This window comes from Cricetulus griseus, chromosome 2, assembly GCF_003668045.3.
Source record: "Cricetulus griseus strain 17A/GY chromosome 2, alternate assembly CriGri-PICRH-1.0, whole genome shotgun sequence".
Taxonomy (NCBI): Eukaryota; Metazoa; Chordata; class Mammalia; order Rodentia; family Cricetidae; genus Cricetulus; species Cricetulus griseus.
Genome location: NC_048595.1, coordinates 334,741,044 through 334,758,875, shown reverse-complemented (window position 1 = coordinate 334,758,875; position 17,832 = coordinate 334,741,044). Strand labels below are relative to the sequence as shown.

The 17,832-nt window shown below is 42.6% G+C and overlaps 1 protein-coding gene across 3 annotated transcripts in view; it reads left to right on the top strand.

Annotated features, from left to right (window-relative positions):
• The first annotated feature begins 1,176 nt into the window (after positions 1-1,176).
• The window catches only part of Parp8 (poly(ADP-ribose) polymerase family member 8), a 169,188-nt gene continuing 152,532 nt past the window's right edge, over positions 1,177-17,832 (top strand). Inside the window, exons 1-3 of one of the 3 annotated variants that reach the window (XM_027401423.2) lie at positions 1,177-1,301; positions 1,857-1,958; positions 2,871-2,925. In XM_027401423.2, the coding sequence (XP_027257224.1) occupies positions 1,868-1,958; positions 2,871-2,925 (146 nt within the window). In that variant the 5' untranslated portion in view covers positions 1,177-1,301; positions 1,857-1,867. Of the gene's footprint in view, positions 1,316-1,443; positions 1,770-1,856; positions 1,959-2,870; positions 2,926-17,832 lie in introns of those variants that run through there. The other 2 variants (XM_027401422.2, XM_027401421.2) reach the window with 2 other exon arrangements.

The window sequence follows — 17,832 nt, the reverse complement described above, 5'->3', positions numbered from 1 at the left end:
GTCAGGCAGGGTTAGGGATCCTGGTATTCAAGGCCGTAGGAAAACTTTAACACTGGAAAGCCCCACCTAATTGCTGCAGGATGCTGTCTTCTGCTGTGACCCAAGGCTGTCAGAAACTGAGGATTACAAAAGAGGACAAGTATGGGACTACAGATGCTAAAAGGCTGGCGATGGGTAAGCCTCCAACCTGAGTGTCGAGCGCTGTAAGTGTCTGGATTTTTAAAAGGTTTGAATGTCTGGATTTTAAAGGGTTTGAGACTGTAATACTCCTCTGGGTTTGTCTGTTCAGCCCCTAGGCCTGAGGCACTCACCCAGGCCTGCCAGCACAGGAAGAACTTCTCGCCTACTCACTATTCCTATCGAGAAGATTAAAATGCTGCCGACCAGCTAGCTGATTGATAACACCTCCCATATTCCAGACAGTGCTTGGTTTTGGAATGCAAAACAAAATAGGTATGGTCTGCCAGGGAAAAGTTCTCAGTAAAGATGCTAAAGAAAAGGGCTTGGTGGAGTGCAGTCCACATATGGCAACAAGGGTGGGCCATCTACCATAAGCTTGAGGCTGGGCAGAATCGAGGAGTTCAGCAGTATCACCTCCCTGCTCAAGATAAGAGGGCTGAAGATGCTTTTCCCTTGACTAGCAGGCAGAAGGGTGGCTTCTGAATAGGACCCACACCAGACTCTCTCTCCCAGGGAGACCCTGGAATATTTCAGCTTCACCTGTCAATTTCTTATTAAGTGAGCTAAGATGGAAAAACTGGTGAGTCTTTAGAGTCTCTTAGAAAGGGTTTCATTTCTAAAGAGCTCCTCAAAGGGGCTGAACTTATACCTGGGAGAACAAAACAAAACAAAAACAAAAACAAAAACCCACCACTACCACCACCACCACCACCACCACCACCACCACCACCACCACCACCACAAATTAAGGCATTAAGGAGATGGAGAGGGATTCTGGAGTAATCTCTAGGCGTTCCCCTTCTTGGCTGATGTGATTACAAGGAAAGATTTGTTCACTTTATTTATTTTTGATTCGTAAAGATTTTTCTTTTCCCCCTTTCTCCCTCCCAGCCACTCCGGCTTGGGTTTCCATATGACTCATAATTCCTTCTGAAAGTGGAGTCGAATTCATAAAAGTGGTGGAAAGGGTGGGGGTGCGGGAGACGCTGGGAGCCCCAGGGAGTCTTCACTACCTACACTGTCACTCAGTTCCCGGCGCGAGTGGCGATCGGGGGTGGGGAAATCCAGACTGCGCGGATGGCAGATACTATTAAAGCCCCAGCGGCGCGCAGCCGGGCCCGGTGATCCGCGGCGGGTGCGGGAGGGTCTGCGGCGGGCGGGCGGCGCTGCAGCAGCTTGAGCACGGCCGCCGCCCGCGGGCGCGAGTGTGCGCGGGTGTGGGAAGGCCGGCGTGCGGGCCGCGAGGGGTGTGCGCGCGTGAGTCGGAGCGGGGCTCGCCCCTCGCCGGCGCCCGCCGCTCCACGGCTGCCCATCGCTCTCCTGCGGTCCCCGGGCCCCCTTCGGGCCCCTCGGCTCCCCACGGCCGTCAGTCCGGGCGGGGGAGGGAGAAAGTGAGACTCAGTGTCATCACCATCCATTGTCAGAAGGGGAGGAAATTGGAATCCAGCAGCGGCGAGCAGCAGCTGGGCGGTCACATCTGGGAATGCAAAGCCGACCTCCCCCTCCTCCTCCTCCTCCACCACCTCCTCCTCTCTCACCCGGGATCACTTCCGAAACCACTTCGCCTTCAGCCCCTGCCTCGGCTAGAGGTTTCATTTTTAACTGAATATTTACGAAAGCTGGAAGCGTGCGAGGGGGGTGGGGTGGGGTGGAAATAGCGGCTGCTTCTTTTCCAGGGATTTATTTAATGGGGATGTGTTCAAGGCAAGAGAGAATTCAGAAGGATATCGACGTCGTGATCCAGAAGTCCAGAGCCGAGAAAGACTGCCTGTTTGCAGGTGAGTTTGCCTCCCGGATCCTGGGACTCGGAGCTAGCCAGCCTCCCCTCCTGACACCCCCCTTGCCCAGATTTCCGACCGCGAAGCCTGTGGATGGGGGTGTGGGGCTGCAAGTCCCGGTTCCCGGTGCATTGGGAAACAGCTGCAGCGGCGTGAGCTGGAGACCCAAGGGGGATGGGGGAACGAGCACCGCCCCCCCTCCCAAGCTCTGCCAGGCCAGGGTAGCCTCGGGCTTCGGGGGCAGTAGGACCCGCGCGGTCGGAGTGGAGGGGTAGGGCGCTTCATTCCAGCCACCGGCGGTGCCCCGAGCATCGTCCTGGCTCCGGCAGCCGCGGCCGAGCGGGGCGGGCTGGAGCCGGCTTTGCGCCATCGGCCGAACGGCGGCGGCCGGGAAGGGACCCGCTGCGCTGCGCTGCGCTGCGCTGCTCCGCTCGGCGCCACCGAGGCCCCGAGAGAAGGCAGCGCTGGGCCGAGCTCCCGCCCCCTCGGCTGCACCCGCTCCTCGGCGAGCGCACACACACCGCCCCGGGGAAGGGATAGATTCCCCGGGCTCCCGAGCTAGGAAAGGCCCAGCCCGGGGGTCGCTTTGCGTCCATCTTTGCTCCCCCGAGGCCGAGAGCAGGTCTTGGCAGCCAGAAGCCTGGCAGGGGCTGCTTCCGGCCGCCTGGCTGGGAAATTCCCGCCGTTGCCATGGCACCCGGCACTTGTTGCGGGGGGCAGACTCCCGCTGCACCCCGCGGGGTGCTCAGCATCCCCTCCCGCACCGCAGCCGTGTCCACCCCTGGCTCTCTAGCCCCTCCATTCCCTCCTGATCGGGCCTCCTTGCTCCGATGAAATAGCCAGGTTCAGGACAGAATTGGGCTTAAAAACAACCCACCCGGGGTGACTTTTTAACACGACTTTCCGTTTCAGATTTCAGATACTCAGATTCCACCTTTACTTTCACCTACGTTGGCGGCCCCAAAAGGTATTTATGTGTATAGAGTTGCTTCATTTCCTGTTCACACGCTTGTGTTTCCTTTGTTCCTAGCGTGTTCCGTGTTTGGGTATTTTGCTTGTTTGTTTTAATTCTTGGGGCTGTTATCTAGCTGCATTCCTATCCTGATGTCTACGGATTTTATATAGCAGAAGGAAAATGAATATGTTTAAAGTTTTTTCTTTTTTCTAAACCTAGGCTACAGGCGATGAGCAGAACTCTGATGTTAAGAAACTGTTCGGCTCCAATAGTAGGTTGCTCTTTAGGCGTTCTAGATTTGACACAGGCGAGCTGGTGCAAAACTGGAAAGCTTGGAGTGAAATACGTGATAGACATAAAATGTCACACAATCGTTTGATCGCCATTGGTGATTTTTTTCTCCAGTGAGTTGGAGCTGTGTGTTTCCATTTTCCTGAAGGTTGACATAAACATGCCAGTCTGCCAGTTCTCCATATGTGTCAGTCCCCCCCCCCCCCCGCCCCAGGAGTGGTTATTTTGGTTTTCACTTTAGTTGTAGGACATGTTTTGGAGAGTTATATGTAGCTGGAGTGGATGACTTTTTCTTCTGGGGAAGAATGAGAAATGCATATTTTAGTAGTAAATTGTCAAGGCTTTAATGCCGCCCCAAATCCAATTTTGTATTGTGGAAGTAAAATTAGCATAAAAAGTTTCCACAAAAACACATTTTCGTAGTTAGGGTTTTCTTCCTTTATCCTTTTAGGGACAAATGATTTAAAAGAGCTTTGGTTACTGAAAGAGACTTAGTCTGTGGAGACTCCTTAGCCTAGCCCAGCTGTTAGGAGTCGACATTCAAAATAGCTTGACCACATTCCAAAATATCTCTTAGCTAATGGAAACATTTATGAATATAGAAATTGCAAAGAAGCTTTCATCTGCAAATATTTTTTAAAACTCAATATTAATGTGTACCTTTAAAATACTTAGAATTTATGTTGCATCCTTCATTTCAAAAAAATAAAATCTTAGAATTGTTATCCTGTACCCAAACACAGTCACACTAAGTCCCAGGATTGTCATAACATTTGTTGACTAGTTGAGAAAGTTATTAGTGAATTATCAAGCTTCATTGTCTTTGGGGGAGAGAGTAAATTACATTATTTCTTAGTTTCTAAGAGTACCATCATTTTTTGTAATTATGGATCAAATTAAATTAGAGGATGTGTGATTAAATTAATGCTGCTCTCACACTTACTATCCAAAGGACATTAGTATATGACAAATGTCCTGTTGGATTATTGTAAGGGCTAAAACATGCTGTGTAGCCATGGAAAACATTCTCAGGCAATCAGTTGAGTCAGTTGTCACCTCCGTTTAGTGGAGTGTGGGGGCAGGTATAGCCTAAGAGGGGCTTTCTTTGAGAGCCACTTTCTTTGTGTGTGTGTGTGTGTGTGTGTGTGTGTGTGTGTGTGTGTGTGTGTGTGTATGTTTCTTTCCTCCGTAGCCCAGGCTGGCCTAGAACTCAGGGTAGTCCTCCTGCCTCAGCCTCCCAGGTGCTCTGATTTATGGTAAGACACTTGTGGTCCCATTTTGTCTCTGTACCCAAAGGGGCACTCATGACTTTAATCTCTTACATCTTCTAGACATTGCAGTTAAGATTGGTTACCAGGAATTATTGATCTAGGGTTTGATAGCTGGAGGTGAAGTTATGAATGTCTCCAGGATCAAGTCTAAGGTGTTGGGATGAATAATTGACTAATTAAGATAACATCAGTTTTCACTATAGAAACAAGTACCTTGACTGCTTTTAAAGTAAGAAATTATTTCCATTCCTATGTCATTCTATTAAGAGGTAATGTTTTCCTTTGTGCCTATTCAAATATCTGGGGCTTGTGTATGTAATGTGGAAAGGAAAAAAAGTAGAGCTGTGAAATTGCTTTGTTTTCACAAAGCTTGTTCTTATAGTGCAACAGATATAAAGTTGTTTAATGCAGGGCAGTAGGAAATCACCTTATGTTTGCATTTGAGGACAGAGGTTATATATCTTTCATTCAACCCCCATTGCATTCAACCCACAGTTATTATCCACTTCCCAACCGGAAATACCTATCATGTATTCAAATCAAAATACCCCTGCGGGATCTTGATTTACTTTTGTGTTTTTAGAATTGTTTTAGAGATAGTCTCACTATAACTCAGGTTGGCCTGGGACTCACTATATTGACCACTCTTTGGGCTTGTGTTTGTCCTGCCTCTGCCTCCTAAGTACTAGAGTTATAGACATGATCAACTACATCAGCTCTGTCTTGCTGTACTGTGCTTGCCATCTTATAGTATTGGATTAATGTTGTTATTGCAAATAAATTCCACTTCACCGCTGAAGGAAGTCTTCTACAGAGAAGAGTGCGCGGTTACTTTGAATTGTTTTCAACTGCTATTTCATTTAAACCTTTAGAAATGATTTTCAATTCAAGTTTTAGATAAGGTTTAGCATATCATTTAATATCTGACACTTTCTAAGAATGAATTATATGTTCCAAATATTATCAAAGCTCCTCATTCATGGTACCTTTAGAAGAAAGAATACTGAACTTTCATTTTTGCTAGTTTTCTTTTTTTCTTTGTTTTTACTTCAGTGTTTCTGTAGATAAGAGGAAATGCAAAAAGGTGTTAGGCCCGAGTAGCAGCCTTATAGCTTTTCTTTAAATGGTCCTCATAGGGGCAAAGTACTTGTTAATATTTGGTATCCTGCCTTGGTCAGCTCAGGTGAGAGTCCCAGATTTCAATTCTCATGGTGACATTTCACTCAATTAACTGAGGGAGCCAAGGTGTGAATCCCTGTTCTGTCACACTCCTGTGTCATGAGCTGCTTCCCACACATGGGCTTCTTGGCCTTCCTGAGAATGCAAACAGGTGCACATAAACAAACAACAGAACTTTACAGATGCTTGGGATGTTTAGAGTCTGTAGATTGGGAAAAGGTCTTAAATATTGTGAACATTGGATTTCCCGTCATTTCCCCCTCTTTGACTTTGGCAATATACAATACTCATTCATTCTAGCAGTGGTCCTTGTTCCACCCCCTGTTCCCATCCGTGAATTCCATTGCTGTTTGATTTCTGATGTTTACTAAGAATAGGCCTCAACTATCCACAATTTAGAGTTCGTGGAAAAAAAAATCAATTTTTTTCTCTTACAGTTTGTCATGCTTGTGACGTCCTTGCATTTTCCTTCTCCTATAAGAATTAGCAGGACATTCCTTAAAACCTCAAAGGATTGGGGCTCTAATTTTGCATCTTGCCTGTGGTCAGACATGGAATTTGTGCCAGAAGAAACAGAAGGGATAAAATGTGTGGTGCCAGACAAAATGGAGATTGGAAGGCTAATTCTCAGGGTTGAGGTTATTAAAGTTTAGGCCAGAACCAAGAACCCAGTTGTTCCGACTTCAGATTGCTCTCCGATCCTCTGATCTTTTAACCATGGAAAGATTATGAAAATAAAACAGGTTTTTAAAACATAAGAATCTGAATTTTGATTGTCTGAAGTTTCGAATAGGCTGGTGAAATGGCTCAGCTGGTAAAGGCACCTGCCACATGCCCAATGACCCGAGTTCATTCTCTGACCCACACAGCCTAAAGAAAGAACCAGTCCTCTGAAAGTGTCCTCTGATCTGGACCCGTGTCCCATGGCTTGTGTCTGTGCAGGCATGTGTGTGTGTGTGTGCGTGTGTCTGGGTTTGTGTGTGTATGTATGTATGTGCACATGTGCATGTGTACATGTGTTCACCAGTGTGGACAAAATAAGTTAAAAATATTTAGAAAACTAGACATACCAAAAGGAAGAAAAATGAAAAACACCCCAGAATTCATCTAACTTCTGTTAACATATTGGTTTCTGTTTTTAGAATTTTTTGTTTATATACATAATAAATGACGCACATCCAAAGATTGTATGACATTCTTCAGAGAGGTCACGCTTTTGTGTGTGGTCCGAGGGACTGAACCCAACATCTCCCACATGCCCTACAAGCATTCTGCTCCGAGTCTGCATTCCCCACCTTCATTTTACAGTGTCTCACGACCCGGGCTGGACTTGAACTCACTCTATAGTCCCAACTAGTCTTGCCCTTGTGATGTTCCTGCCTCAACTTCCAGAGAAACTGACATTACAACCTCGAGTCACTGGTGCTGGCTGAGAAGTCACAGTTTACAACATAACATGAATGGTTTTCCTTTTGAAAGGGCATGAGAATAATGAAGTGTTCATTAAATGGAGGTATTCTCTGTCAAAAAGCATGACTTCATCTTAAGAAGACTGATATTTAAACTGAGTATACTATATACCTAAAATGACCACACCTTGGTATATGAAGTAAGAGTATTAAGAATTCCATGCCAGTCTGGCCTATGTATTGAAACCCTGCTTTAAAAAATTCTAGCATTTATATTAGAAATAATGAAATTTGAAGTGCATGGACAGAAGTTGTGCACTTGCCGGCCCATACACAGCCTCAGTTTATGGGTAACCCTCTTTCATGACCTCACGGGTGGATTGACATCTTTGGAGCATATGTCTTTGTCCAGGGAAATGCTGTGGAGCACTGGGGAGTAGTAGTAGCTCTCCTTGGAGCATATGCTACCTCCTGTCTCTCAGAATGTTCCCCCTGGACCTTTCTGTCTATACTCTGCTCTCTATTCTTTTACCATCGAATCCCTGGGCATGACTCATTGTTGAGATGCTTGCTAAGACAAAATTCTCATCTCAGAAATCCTTTCCTGGAACCCTTTCCTGTAAGATTCTGAGTACATCGATGCTTTATTGTATATGAAGGGGTTACATCTTCATCCATCTACAGTAAGATGATATTACAGAAGGTTGATACACACTGGTAATGCCTGACCTACCCACACTGTTTTTTTAGCAACACAGTTCACTGCTAAGATTGGGTTTCCCCTAATGATGGAAGGGCTGAACATCACAGGAGTGTATCTGATATCTTAGGGCTAATCTGGGAAAAGATAAAAATTCCAAAATCGAAGGAAGTTTTCTGCTGAGTACATATTGCTTTTTCATTATCATACAATGGAAAGTTTAGGTTCAAACTTTATATATTAGGGACTGTCTATTTTGTAATTAATTGTTTGTTTACATCTGTTAAGCATTTTTAGAGAAGGAACTTTGTCCTATTCACTGTGGTTTCCCTTGTCCCCCAAGCATTGCCTAGCACACTATTTTCTTTCTCTATAAGTAGATGTTTTATGAACTATGATATGAATGCTAAGAAATCTGGCAGACGAGAAGGAAATTTCTAGCTTAACTGACCAAATATGGCAATACTTGAACACTTGAGAGAGCCCTCACTCTGGTGATGCCACTTGCTACAGAATTTCATATGAACCCATATGAACAAAAATTGCCTGGCCAAGTTACAATTCCTGTTTTCTGTCTCTGTGTTCAAGTTGCTTTTAGGGGGGCAGACAGACACATAATGCCATTGTTTAAGATGGCAGTACAGCTATTTGACAGACCAGAGATTTGAACTCTCTAATATGGAAATAACTTCTTTAATACAGAAAATTATTAACACATTTCCTTTGGCAGTGTGGGTCTTGCTTACCATAATTTAATGTTAGATTGGTTATTATCCAAAAGACTGACTTAAAAGTGTCTTCCTTAAAGTGATGAAAGGCTGCCTCAGATGCTGGAGTGGTTGGGGATGGGAGTGTGAAGGAAGCTAATGAGTGAATGAGGACTTGGTGATCCCTGCCTCTCCAGCCTCCACTGGGGATTGAACCTAGGGTTTTATGCACGCAAAGCAAGTGCTCTACTGCTGAGCTATAGCTCTTAAATCGTAGCTGCTCAGGCGGGCATGGTGATGCACATTTGTAATCCTAGCACTTGGGAAGCAGAGGCAGGGACATGTCTGTAAGTTCCAGGTGGGGCAGCCACATAGTGAACTTGGACTGAGAAAAGAGACCAGCAGCACTGACTTCCCCTCCCCACCAGCCGCCTGGTCTTGTGTAGTTGTTTAGAAAAGAGTTCATTATTAAATGAAATATCAAGCCACTGGCCTAAAGTAACCTGCAGTTTAATGTGAATAAGACTTTGTTGAAACATATATACTTAAGATATTTAACCTTTATTTTTGTGGATTAAGGTAATAATATTCATGATACTTATTTTTGCTGAACATAGTCTCAGCGGAGCTCCTGCCTCCCTTCTCTCACTCCCGTGTTTACACTAAAGAAAAGTAGGCATTTTGTTGGTTACCTTACATTTTACAGTGAAAGGAGTTGAGCATAGGGTAATTTAAAATAGGTTAGCATTTGCACAAGACAGTAGAGCTATAGTTGAGTACAAGTCAATGTTTATATAAGGTTTAGGGACATTGGTTCAACTGGCCTGACCAGAGTGGTTGGGAATATTTGGGGACAGGGAGGGATTGCTAAAGGGATGTTTTCCAGGGTCAGTCCTGAAAAAAATCTACTGGTTGGCAAGAGATGTGCCAGGGCCCAGTGCAAAGCTTAATAGTTGGAAAATTATGTACCTTGGCTCTGGAATCCTTAGGCAAATATTTGGCTAATCCATTTAAATTCCCCATCATACTCTGCAGCATCTAAAAAAAATCTAAGTGAAATTTTATCAATCCTGGAAATATTTTGTAATTCTGTACCCGGATTTGTCTTTCTGTGGCTTATGCTTTAATAGGTGAATCTTGCTTTAAGATAATGGTCACCAATTTAGTCAGTTTATTTTAGGCAAGTATTGACATGGGATATTTTTAATGCATTTCTGAAATACCGTTTTCCTGCACCTCTGTGAACACTGGTAAGAAATATAATAATAATGATGCCTATTTTAGTATTTGAGACGAGGTCTCACCCTAAGGCACAGTCTGGGTCCTTAACTAGGAATCTTCCTAGCTTAGCCACCCAAGTGTCTGGATTAGAGATGCACGCCACCTAGACTGGCAAAAAATATATTTTTAGAAATGCGTTTTTGTATGTGTGCGTTCAGCGTGTGTTATGTCTGAGTCCTTTTTGTGAAGGTGCTCATTCGATAAGGTGCATGTGTGGCCGTCAGAGGATAACCTCAGGCCTTGACTCTCAGCTTTCACCTTGTTGAGACAGAGCCTCCTTGCTGCTTTTCCAGTGTATATACCAGGATGGTTGCCAAAGAGCTTCCAGAGGATTCTCCTTTCTCTTTCTTCCATTTCCCCAGAGGAGTATTGGGATTACAGACATGTGACACCACATTTGGTTCTTACTGGGTTACAGGGATCTACATTCAGGTCACCAGGTCTACCCAGAGCCATGTGTCCTGACCAAGAAATGTATTAATGTCTTTTTGTCAAGACCCCTTATCCCAACTTTGTTTTTATATGTGCTGTACTTTAGGTTTGCTCTTAAACTTGCCTCTGTGGATGCTTGGCAGGGCCACCTGAGCATTTGTCATCTTCATCTCAGTTCAGCATGTCAAAACAAACAATTTCCTCTTTAGAACAAGCTTCTTTCTCTGGCCTTTTCCTGAACAAAATCCTATCTGAACCAAGGATGGGAGTAACAGTCTCTGACTTCACACATCCAGACATCTTTGAAGCCCCACCCACCTTTGCTTAGGAGCTAGCTGCCTTTGGCACCAGTATCCCCCAGCATTTATGCAATGGCCTCTTGGCCTCAATCTAGACCACTAGTGCTTTAATAGAGTGGCCTTTAAGAGTCCTGATTATCATATTCTAACACAATCAGTTTCTTTACCAGTTGATTTAAATTAATATTTATTTATCAGTTATTATTATTTCTAAAGATAGAGTCTTGCTGTGTAACTCGGGCCTGGAACTTGCTGTGTAACATAGGCTAGGTGGAATTTGGGGTTATGCTACTGTTCCTTTTAGAGTGCTGGGATTACAGTCATGCACTACTAAATCCATAAGCATAAATTTGGTCATACATGTCTATTCAGCAGCTTTCAAATGTGACCATAGGTTTTTTTTTTTCCCACACCAACCTTAAATTCCTGTTTTGGCCTTCAAGAACCACTTTCTGTATTATTTCCACCCCTATTTGGAATGTCTCTGGCTTTTAAATACCTACCTTATTTTGTCTGCTTATTGACCCCTATCTCTCCACACTGAGCAGCAGTTTGATTAACTGAGCAGATAGCTGTTCAAAGCTTATTGATAGCAAAAATTCCCCTTGAATAGTGTAGTTGGTTTGGTTATCAAGATAGTGGATTTCAGTGGCATAAAGGTAAGTTCACTTTGTTTCCCTTGCCCAGGAGGGGCATGTCCACTCATTGAAATGTATGATGTGTTTAGAGATGAGTTGAGGGTAAGCATGAGAAGACGGTATAAAATCTGATAGGATAAGCAAGCACATAGATTAGCTATCTCCATCTGTTGCTGCCTGCCTGTAAACCTCAACAATGAAAGCCTCCAGCGTCTTATTATTTGCATAGCAGTGAGAGTGAGTTTGGCTGAGATATTGATGACCAAGCCTCACAAGATGGCTCAGTAGTAGAGCACTTTCCTCCCATGCACATGGCCCTGAGTTCCATCCCAGCTCCATCTGACAAAAACTGAAACAACTAAATGGAGGATGACAAATGACTCCATACTCAGTTTAACGGGGTGGGGTGGGGCATCTACTGAAACCTGTGGCAGACAGACAGGTCAGTTCCCTTTGTATTGAATTAGCAGGACTTCACTCAGAGTTTATTTCCCAACCCTCTAAAATGTAGTTTGAAGGACACATTTTCAACCAGCTCTGAGGTGCTGTGCTTACTTTGGCCATGGTAATAGTGTGTGCTGGCACCTGCCAGGGTACTATAGTCCCAGTGCTCAGAAGGTGGGGGCTGAAAGTTGCTGAGTTCTATCTAGCCCAGCCTGACTGGGGTGTGTAGCAAATTGAAGGACAGCCTAGTTAGGCTGCATATTGAGACCCTGTCTCAAAAAACCAAAGCAAGCAACCAAACAACAACAAACAACAACTTTTGTCATTGTTTTATCTTTATTCAGCCTGTAGAAATCAGTTATTAAAATAATTGGATTTGACAAATGGACCCTGAGGTACAGAAATAATATAACTATATTTGCTGGCCTTGCACATTTATGAAAAAATACTGGCAACACAAAAGAAAAACCAGATCAGATATTATTTTGAGATACATGGCCTCCAAAGTCTTAATTATAAGTCAACACCAGAATAAGTCAAGATGGTTCCAGAGAAACACATCAATATTTTGTTTAGACACCCTCATTCTAGTTCCAATTAGTGTGTCTAGGTTTAGTGAATATTTTCTAATGTTTCTTTATGCCAGAGTGTTATTACTTCCTATATCTTATGAAAGTATTTCCTGAACTGTTTTGTTAGATGTTAGGGCCATACTTGTCAGAGAAATGTTCGGTTGGTTGTTATTAAACAGTTTTAATGGTTAGACTCTTAGAGTCTTTTATATAATGGTGCATATTGCATATATCGGTGAGGTGAATGAAGTATTCAGGGTTGTTTAGACTTACTTGATTATGGATCTAGACTGTCTCAGGAGAGTTGTTTTATGGAAAACGCTCTGGCAACCTCTGAGTCTTATTCATTGAAATTAGTTTTTGGGTAAACAACAGTGTGCTGTGCATGGAAATTACAGAATCTTGGTGAACACTGAAGAAAATTTTTAGCATCCTTTTAAATGAATTTGCTTTATGAAAAGGAAAGTACTGATTAAAAGGCATCTGGAATTTCGTGGATTTGTTTCTGTGGTCCTCTCTTCTCTCCCCAATTGTGTTGAATCCATTATGATAAGGGCTCTCTACTCTTCTTACTTATCCAAGCCCTGAGCTTAGCAGAGGCATCCTTCCTGCATGATTAGAAGTCAGGCTTAGAGAAGTGTTGAGGCAGATAATGGTTCTGGAGCAGAAGTGCTCCTTGTCCTTTAAATTCTGTTAATGTGGCTTCAGTAGGGTGTCTTAGGGAACAGTCTGGTGAAGCACCTTAGAGAAGTTCATGATGAGGGAACTCTGGAATTTGTCCAGATAGTTCATTTCTTTGATGAATTACATTGAGAGAAAAAGAACAAACAAACAAGCCAGGAGGGAAAATATCCATTTGGTTAAAATCATTTCCCTCAAGCCACCAAATGAGAAATTAAGTGAAGAATGTAAAAACCTTTCTTAAGCCCTTTCAACATTAATGAGGAAGAAAATGACCATGTTTTAGAGTTACAGATCAATTGTGATTTTGAGGCATGATCTCATCACATAGCTCAGGTTGGCCTGGATTTTCCGATGTGGCTATCTCAGCCTCCCATGTGCTGGGAGTACAAGTGTTTCAAGTACCCCTTTAAAAAGTAGTGTCTCTATTTAACCTTAGGAAGCTGTGTATCACTTTTGGTAGTACTTGACTGGAGCCCAGAAGTCCTTACTTTCAGGTGCACTGTGGTGGGCACAGGGATTTGAAGATCTTTTGGATAGTTCTTGGTGATTATCAATGCCATATAAGAATGCCCCATGGCTTTTATGATTCAGGGAAAACACAGACACATAACGATGACAAACAGTCCATCCACTCTAGGTTTCTTATTTAAATGTGCAAAATTTGAATGAATCTTTATGACAACTCATGAGTTGGTACACATGTACACAAACACACAATTCTCTCTTTCTCTCTCTGTCTCTTGCACACACACACACACACACACACACACACACACACACACACACACACACACACACACGCTCTTTAGTTTCGTTTCCTATTGCTTTAATCAAATACTCTAACAAAAAACCTTAGGGAAGAAAAGAGTTATCTCACAATTCCAGGTTATAGTTCATTGTTGAGGGGAGTTCAAGACAGTAGGAATGTGAAGCAGCTGGTTACATCACAGTCAAGAGCAGAATGAATAGATGTGTGCATGCTGGTATTCACTTTCTCCACTCTCACAGAACCCAGACACAAACCTAGAGGACGATGCTGCCTACAATGGGCAGGTCTTTGAACCTTAGTTAAAGTAATTAAGACAGCTCCCCCCACCCCAACCAACATGTCCACATGCTAATCGGATCTAGCCAGTCCCTATCAATACTATTCCAGGCAATTCTACATCAGTGGTTCTTAACCTGTAGGTGAAGACCTCCTTGAGGGGTCATGTATCAGATATTTACATTATCATTCATAACAGCAGTGAAGTAACAGCAAAAATAGTTTAATGATTTGGGGTCACCACAACATGATGAACTGTATTGAAGGGTCACAGCATTAGGAAGATTGAGAACCACTGCTGTAGATCATATTAACAACTAAAAACTAAGATTAACCTTCATACCTTATCATTGACCTTAAGAGCAGTCTTAAGGTGTTGACCTTCTACCTAGGTTTAATGATAAAATATACTAGGTAGATAAAGCAGACATAGTAATCATTTCTCATTAAAATGTATCACAACTAGACACGAGAGGTGAAAAAAAGTCCTCCACGAAAAAGCAGCTATTATTTTATTACCATATAAAATTTGAATGATTTCTCTAATGAGTGGTCAGATTTATTTTTAGGTAACTGAGGAAAAAGTTTACTAATTGAGCCAAATTATTTCTTGTAGGGAGAAAGGCAGCCTAGTGGAGACAGTGATTTCAGTGTGACTTAATTAGGTGATTTCAGTGAGATTGCTATTCTTGTTGAATTTGGCTCCAGACTGGTAGAACTTGGGCCAAGAAACACTTTAAACTTATTTTTTTGAAATTGTACTAGTTTAATTTAAAATGTGCTTCTTGTGTTGACTTCCTATGCCATTTAGTTTAACATTTCCTGGACCCTCAGTTCTTGATGGTGGATGCATGCAGCATCCTTTCTAACTGTGGGCAGTTGTCAGGGAGAAAAAAAATACTGAGTTGTGGCAGGAGTTTTATAAAGTTTTGGTTTTTGAAACAAGAAAATGATTTGTGGTTTCCAAGTACACTTTGAATAATACCACATTTTAATTTCATCTTTGTGATCCAAAACCAAGTTTTCCCCAACCTGTAGATAAAGATTCAAAGCATAGAATATTTTAAAGAGATTTATTTATGCATACGTGAGTGCCTGTATGTATGTATGTGCACCTTGTGTGTGTATGTCTGGTGCCCAGAGAGGACAGAAGAGAGTGCTAGATCCCTGGGAACTGGAGCCACAGCTGGGTATGATCTGCCATCTGGGTGCTGGGAACCGAACCTGAGTCCTCTACAACAGTGACAAGTGCTCATAAATGCTGAACCATGTTTCTAGCACCAAGAATTTTTAATATTACCAAAGTGTAGCTGTTTGAATCAGGTAAACATAAAATAAATTGTTTTTATGAAGTAAAAGTGCCTTGGCATAAAACTAAAATGGATAATCTGTCTTAAGTACATGAAAATAAATCACAATTTTATATTAATAGAAATCTACCATTGGTTGTATTTATATATGATTATAATCTAGACAATAAGTATTATTTAGTATTCTAAGAAATATTAACAATCTGTATAAAAGGTTTATACCCTTCTGTGGGGCACTCACCATGACTAGGAAATATATTAATATGTAAGGTAGACTATCACTGAGTAACAACACATGATTTAATAAACCTGTGTGTACACAGCTTTAAAACAAAGCAGCAGTACATTCATTCAATTGCATTTAGTCACTTTGAAGGCAGCGTCTCATCAGATAGTCCTGCCTCAGATGCCTTATTTTCCTCCTATTGAATAAGTGTTGGGATCTAGTGTCACCCACATGCCTGGTTTATGAATTAATTTTCCTCCGTAAGAGCTTGCTTAGTTATAGTGATCCTATACACTTAGTGAAGAAGAATGTTGTTGAAACTAGGCATGTGCTACAGGTCTGTAATCCCAGCACTTAGGAGGTGGAGGCAGAGTGAGCAGGAGTTCAAAGTCATCCTCTGCTATATAGCCAGTTCAAGGCCAGTCTGAACTACATGAGACCATGTCCTTCCCTCAAAAAAAAAGAAGGAAAGAAAAAGAAAAACATTGATTTGTTATATATACACTCCACTTTCATTAGCTTTCCATATTGTAGTTATTTAGATAACACCCTGCACCCAGTGGTGTGTGTGTGTGTGTGTGTGTGTGTGTGTGTGTGTGTGTGTAAATATGGGCACATGTGTTGGGTTCAGGGAACAGTCTTGGATGCTGGTCCTCACCTTCTGCCTTGTTTTGAAGCATGGTCTCATTGTTGTTTCACAGCGAGAGTTTTGCCCACTGCTATTCCCCAGACTGGGCGATTGCCTTTTAGGGTTAGTTTCTAAGTAGAGATGGAATCCACATGGTAAGAAATATATCAGAATTAGTCTGGCTTGGCAGTTTACACCTTGAATGGTGCATGATGATGAGTTTGAGGCCAGCCTGGGATACACAGCAAGACTATATCTCAATGCAACAAGACAGAGCCATAGAATTGGATTTGAGTAAAGAAGTAAAATGTGCTGTGGCACACATCCAGTCAGCCCTGAACACTGTTGGCACTGAGCTCTGCCAGGTTTTCGTAAGATCTATGCATTGCTATGAAAATACAAGCAGGAGTTACTTTTGTAGCCTGCTTAAAGGCATGCAGATATCTCAAGTGTTAGGAATGTCACCAGTGGCTGAAATAAAACACCCAGAGAATAAACGGTTAGACTACTTATCTTGCAAACTAACTCTATAGGTAATTTCCCTCTGTAGAACAGAAGTAGGTTCTACTTCCAGCTTAAAAAAAATGACAACTCTGTATTATGGCTGTAAAAAGAAATGAGTCATGAGTATCTGATCCCATTATAAATAAAATACCTTTTCACAATATTTTTAGTGTCCATAACTTAATGACCCTTAAAACATAACATAATTGAGCACTTGAGATCTCTCCCTGCCCATGTCTTTCTTTTGGCTTAAAAGAAATTGAGTTCTGCATTATTTTATCTGTTCCTGAATGTTTATTATCAACTGACCTGTAAGCAAAATACCATTTGATCATGACCCACTGAGAGCTCACTATGTAGTCTGGCACCAAAGATCTGAAGGCAGTTCTGCCTCAGCCTCCCCAGTGCTGAGATTTTGAGCCCAGAGCTCACTTTCCCTTCCTGTATATGCAGCAGCAGCTTTCCCTGTGGTTACTCCTGTAGCCCAGAGTACTCCAGGATCAGCTTTCCCTGTGGTTACTTCTGCAGCCCAGAGTCCTCCAGGGTCAGCTTTCCATGTGGTTACTTCTGCAGCCCAGAGTAGATTTTTCTTGATGGCTCTGAATAAACAGGATTTTGCTTTGTGAGATTGTTTTAAAAATTACTTATTTATTATCTATCTGTCTATCATCAATCTATCAATCTATCTATCATTAAATGTCCCTCTATCCATCTGTCATGTATGTGTGTGTATCTGCCACAGCAAGTGTATAGAGGTCAGAGGACAACTTGTGGGAATCAGTTCTCTCCTCCTCAGGTCATCAGGCTTGCCTTTACTTTTGGCCGAACCATCTTGCTGGCCCTTGTCATGCATATACACATATATATTTGGTAGCTTCAAACCTTAAATTTTTCTCCTATTCCTAATTTATAGTTATGGCTCTGTCCTGACCAAGCGTAAGTGTCATACATAGAGCCATCTGTCATCTTGGCAGATGGCTATGCTTAGGTGGCTAGAGTTTGCCATGTGATCAAGGTTATGCCATACTCTGGTCACATTATTCACTTTTATGGCTTTTGGAGAGAGGGTTTTATTTAATAGCCTGAGGCCACCCTGGAACTTACTCAGTGTATAGCCTAGGTTTGTCCTGAATTCATAGCATTCTTCCTGTCTCAGTGTTCATGGACTTGGCTACTGCTCACCATGGAGTTTCCTAGAGTGAAGAAATCTGGACCTACTATAGGGCTTCATGAAATACAGAGGGGACTGGGGATTGTATGTAGTTTGGCGTTACTTCCTTCACTTGTAAGTTGTTTATC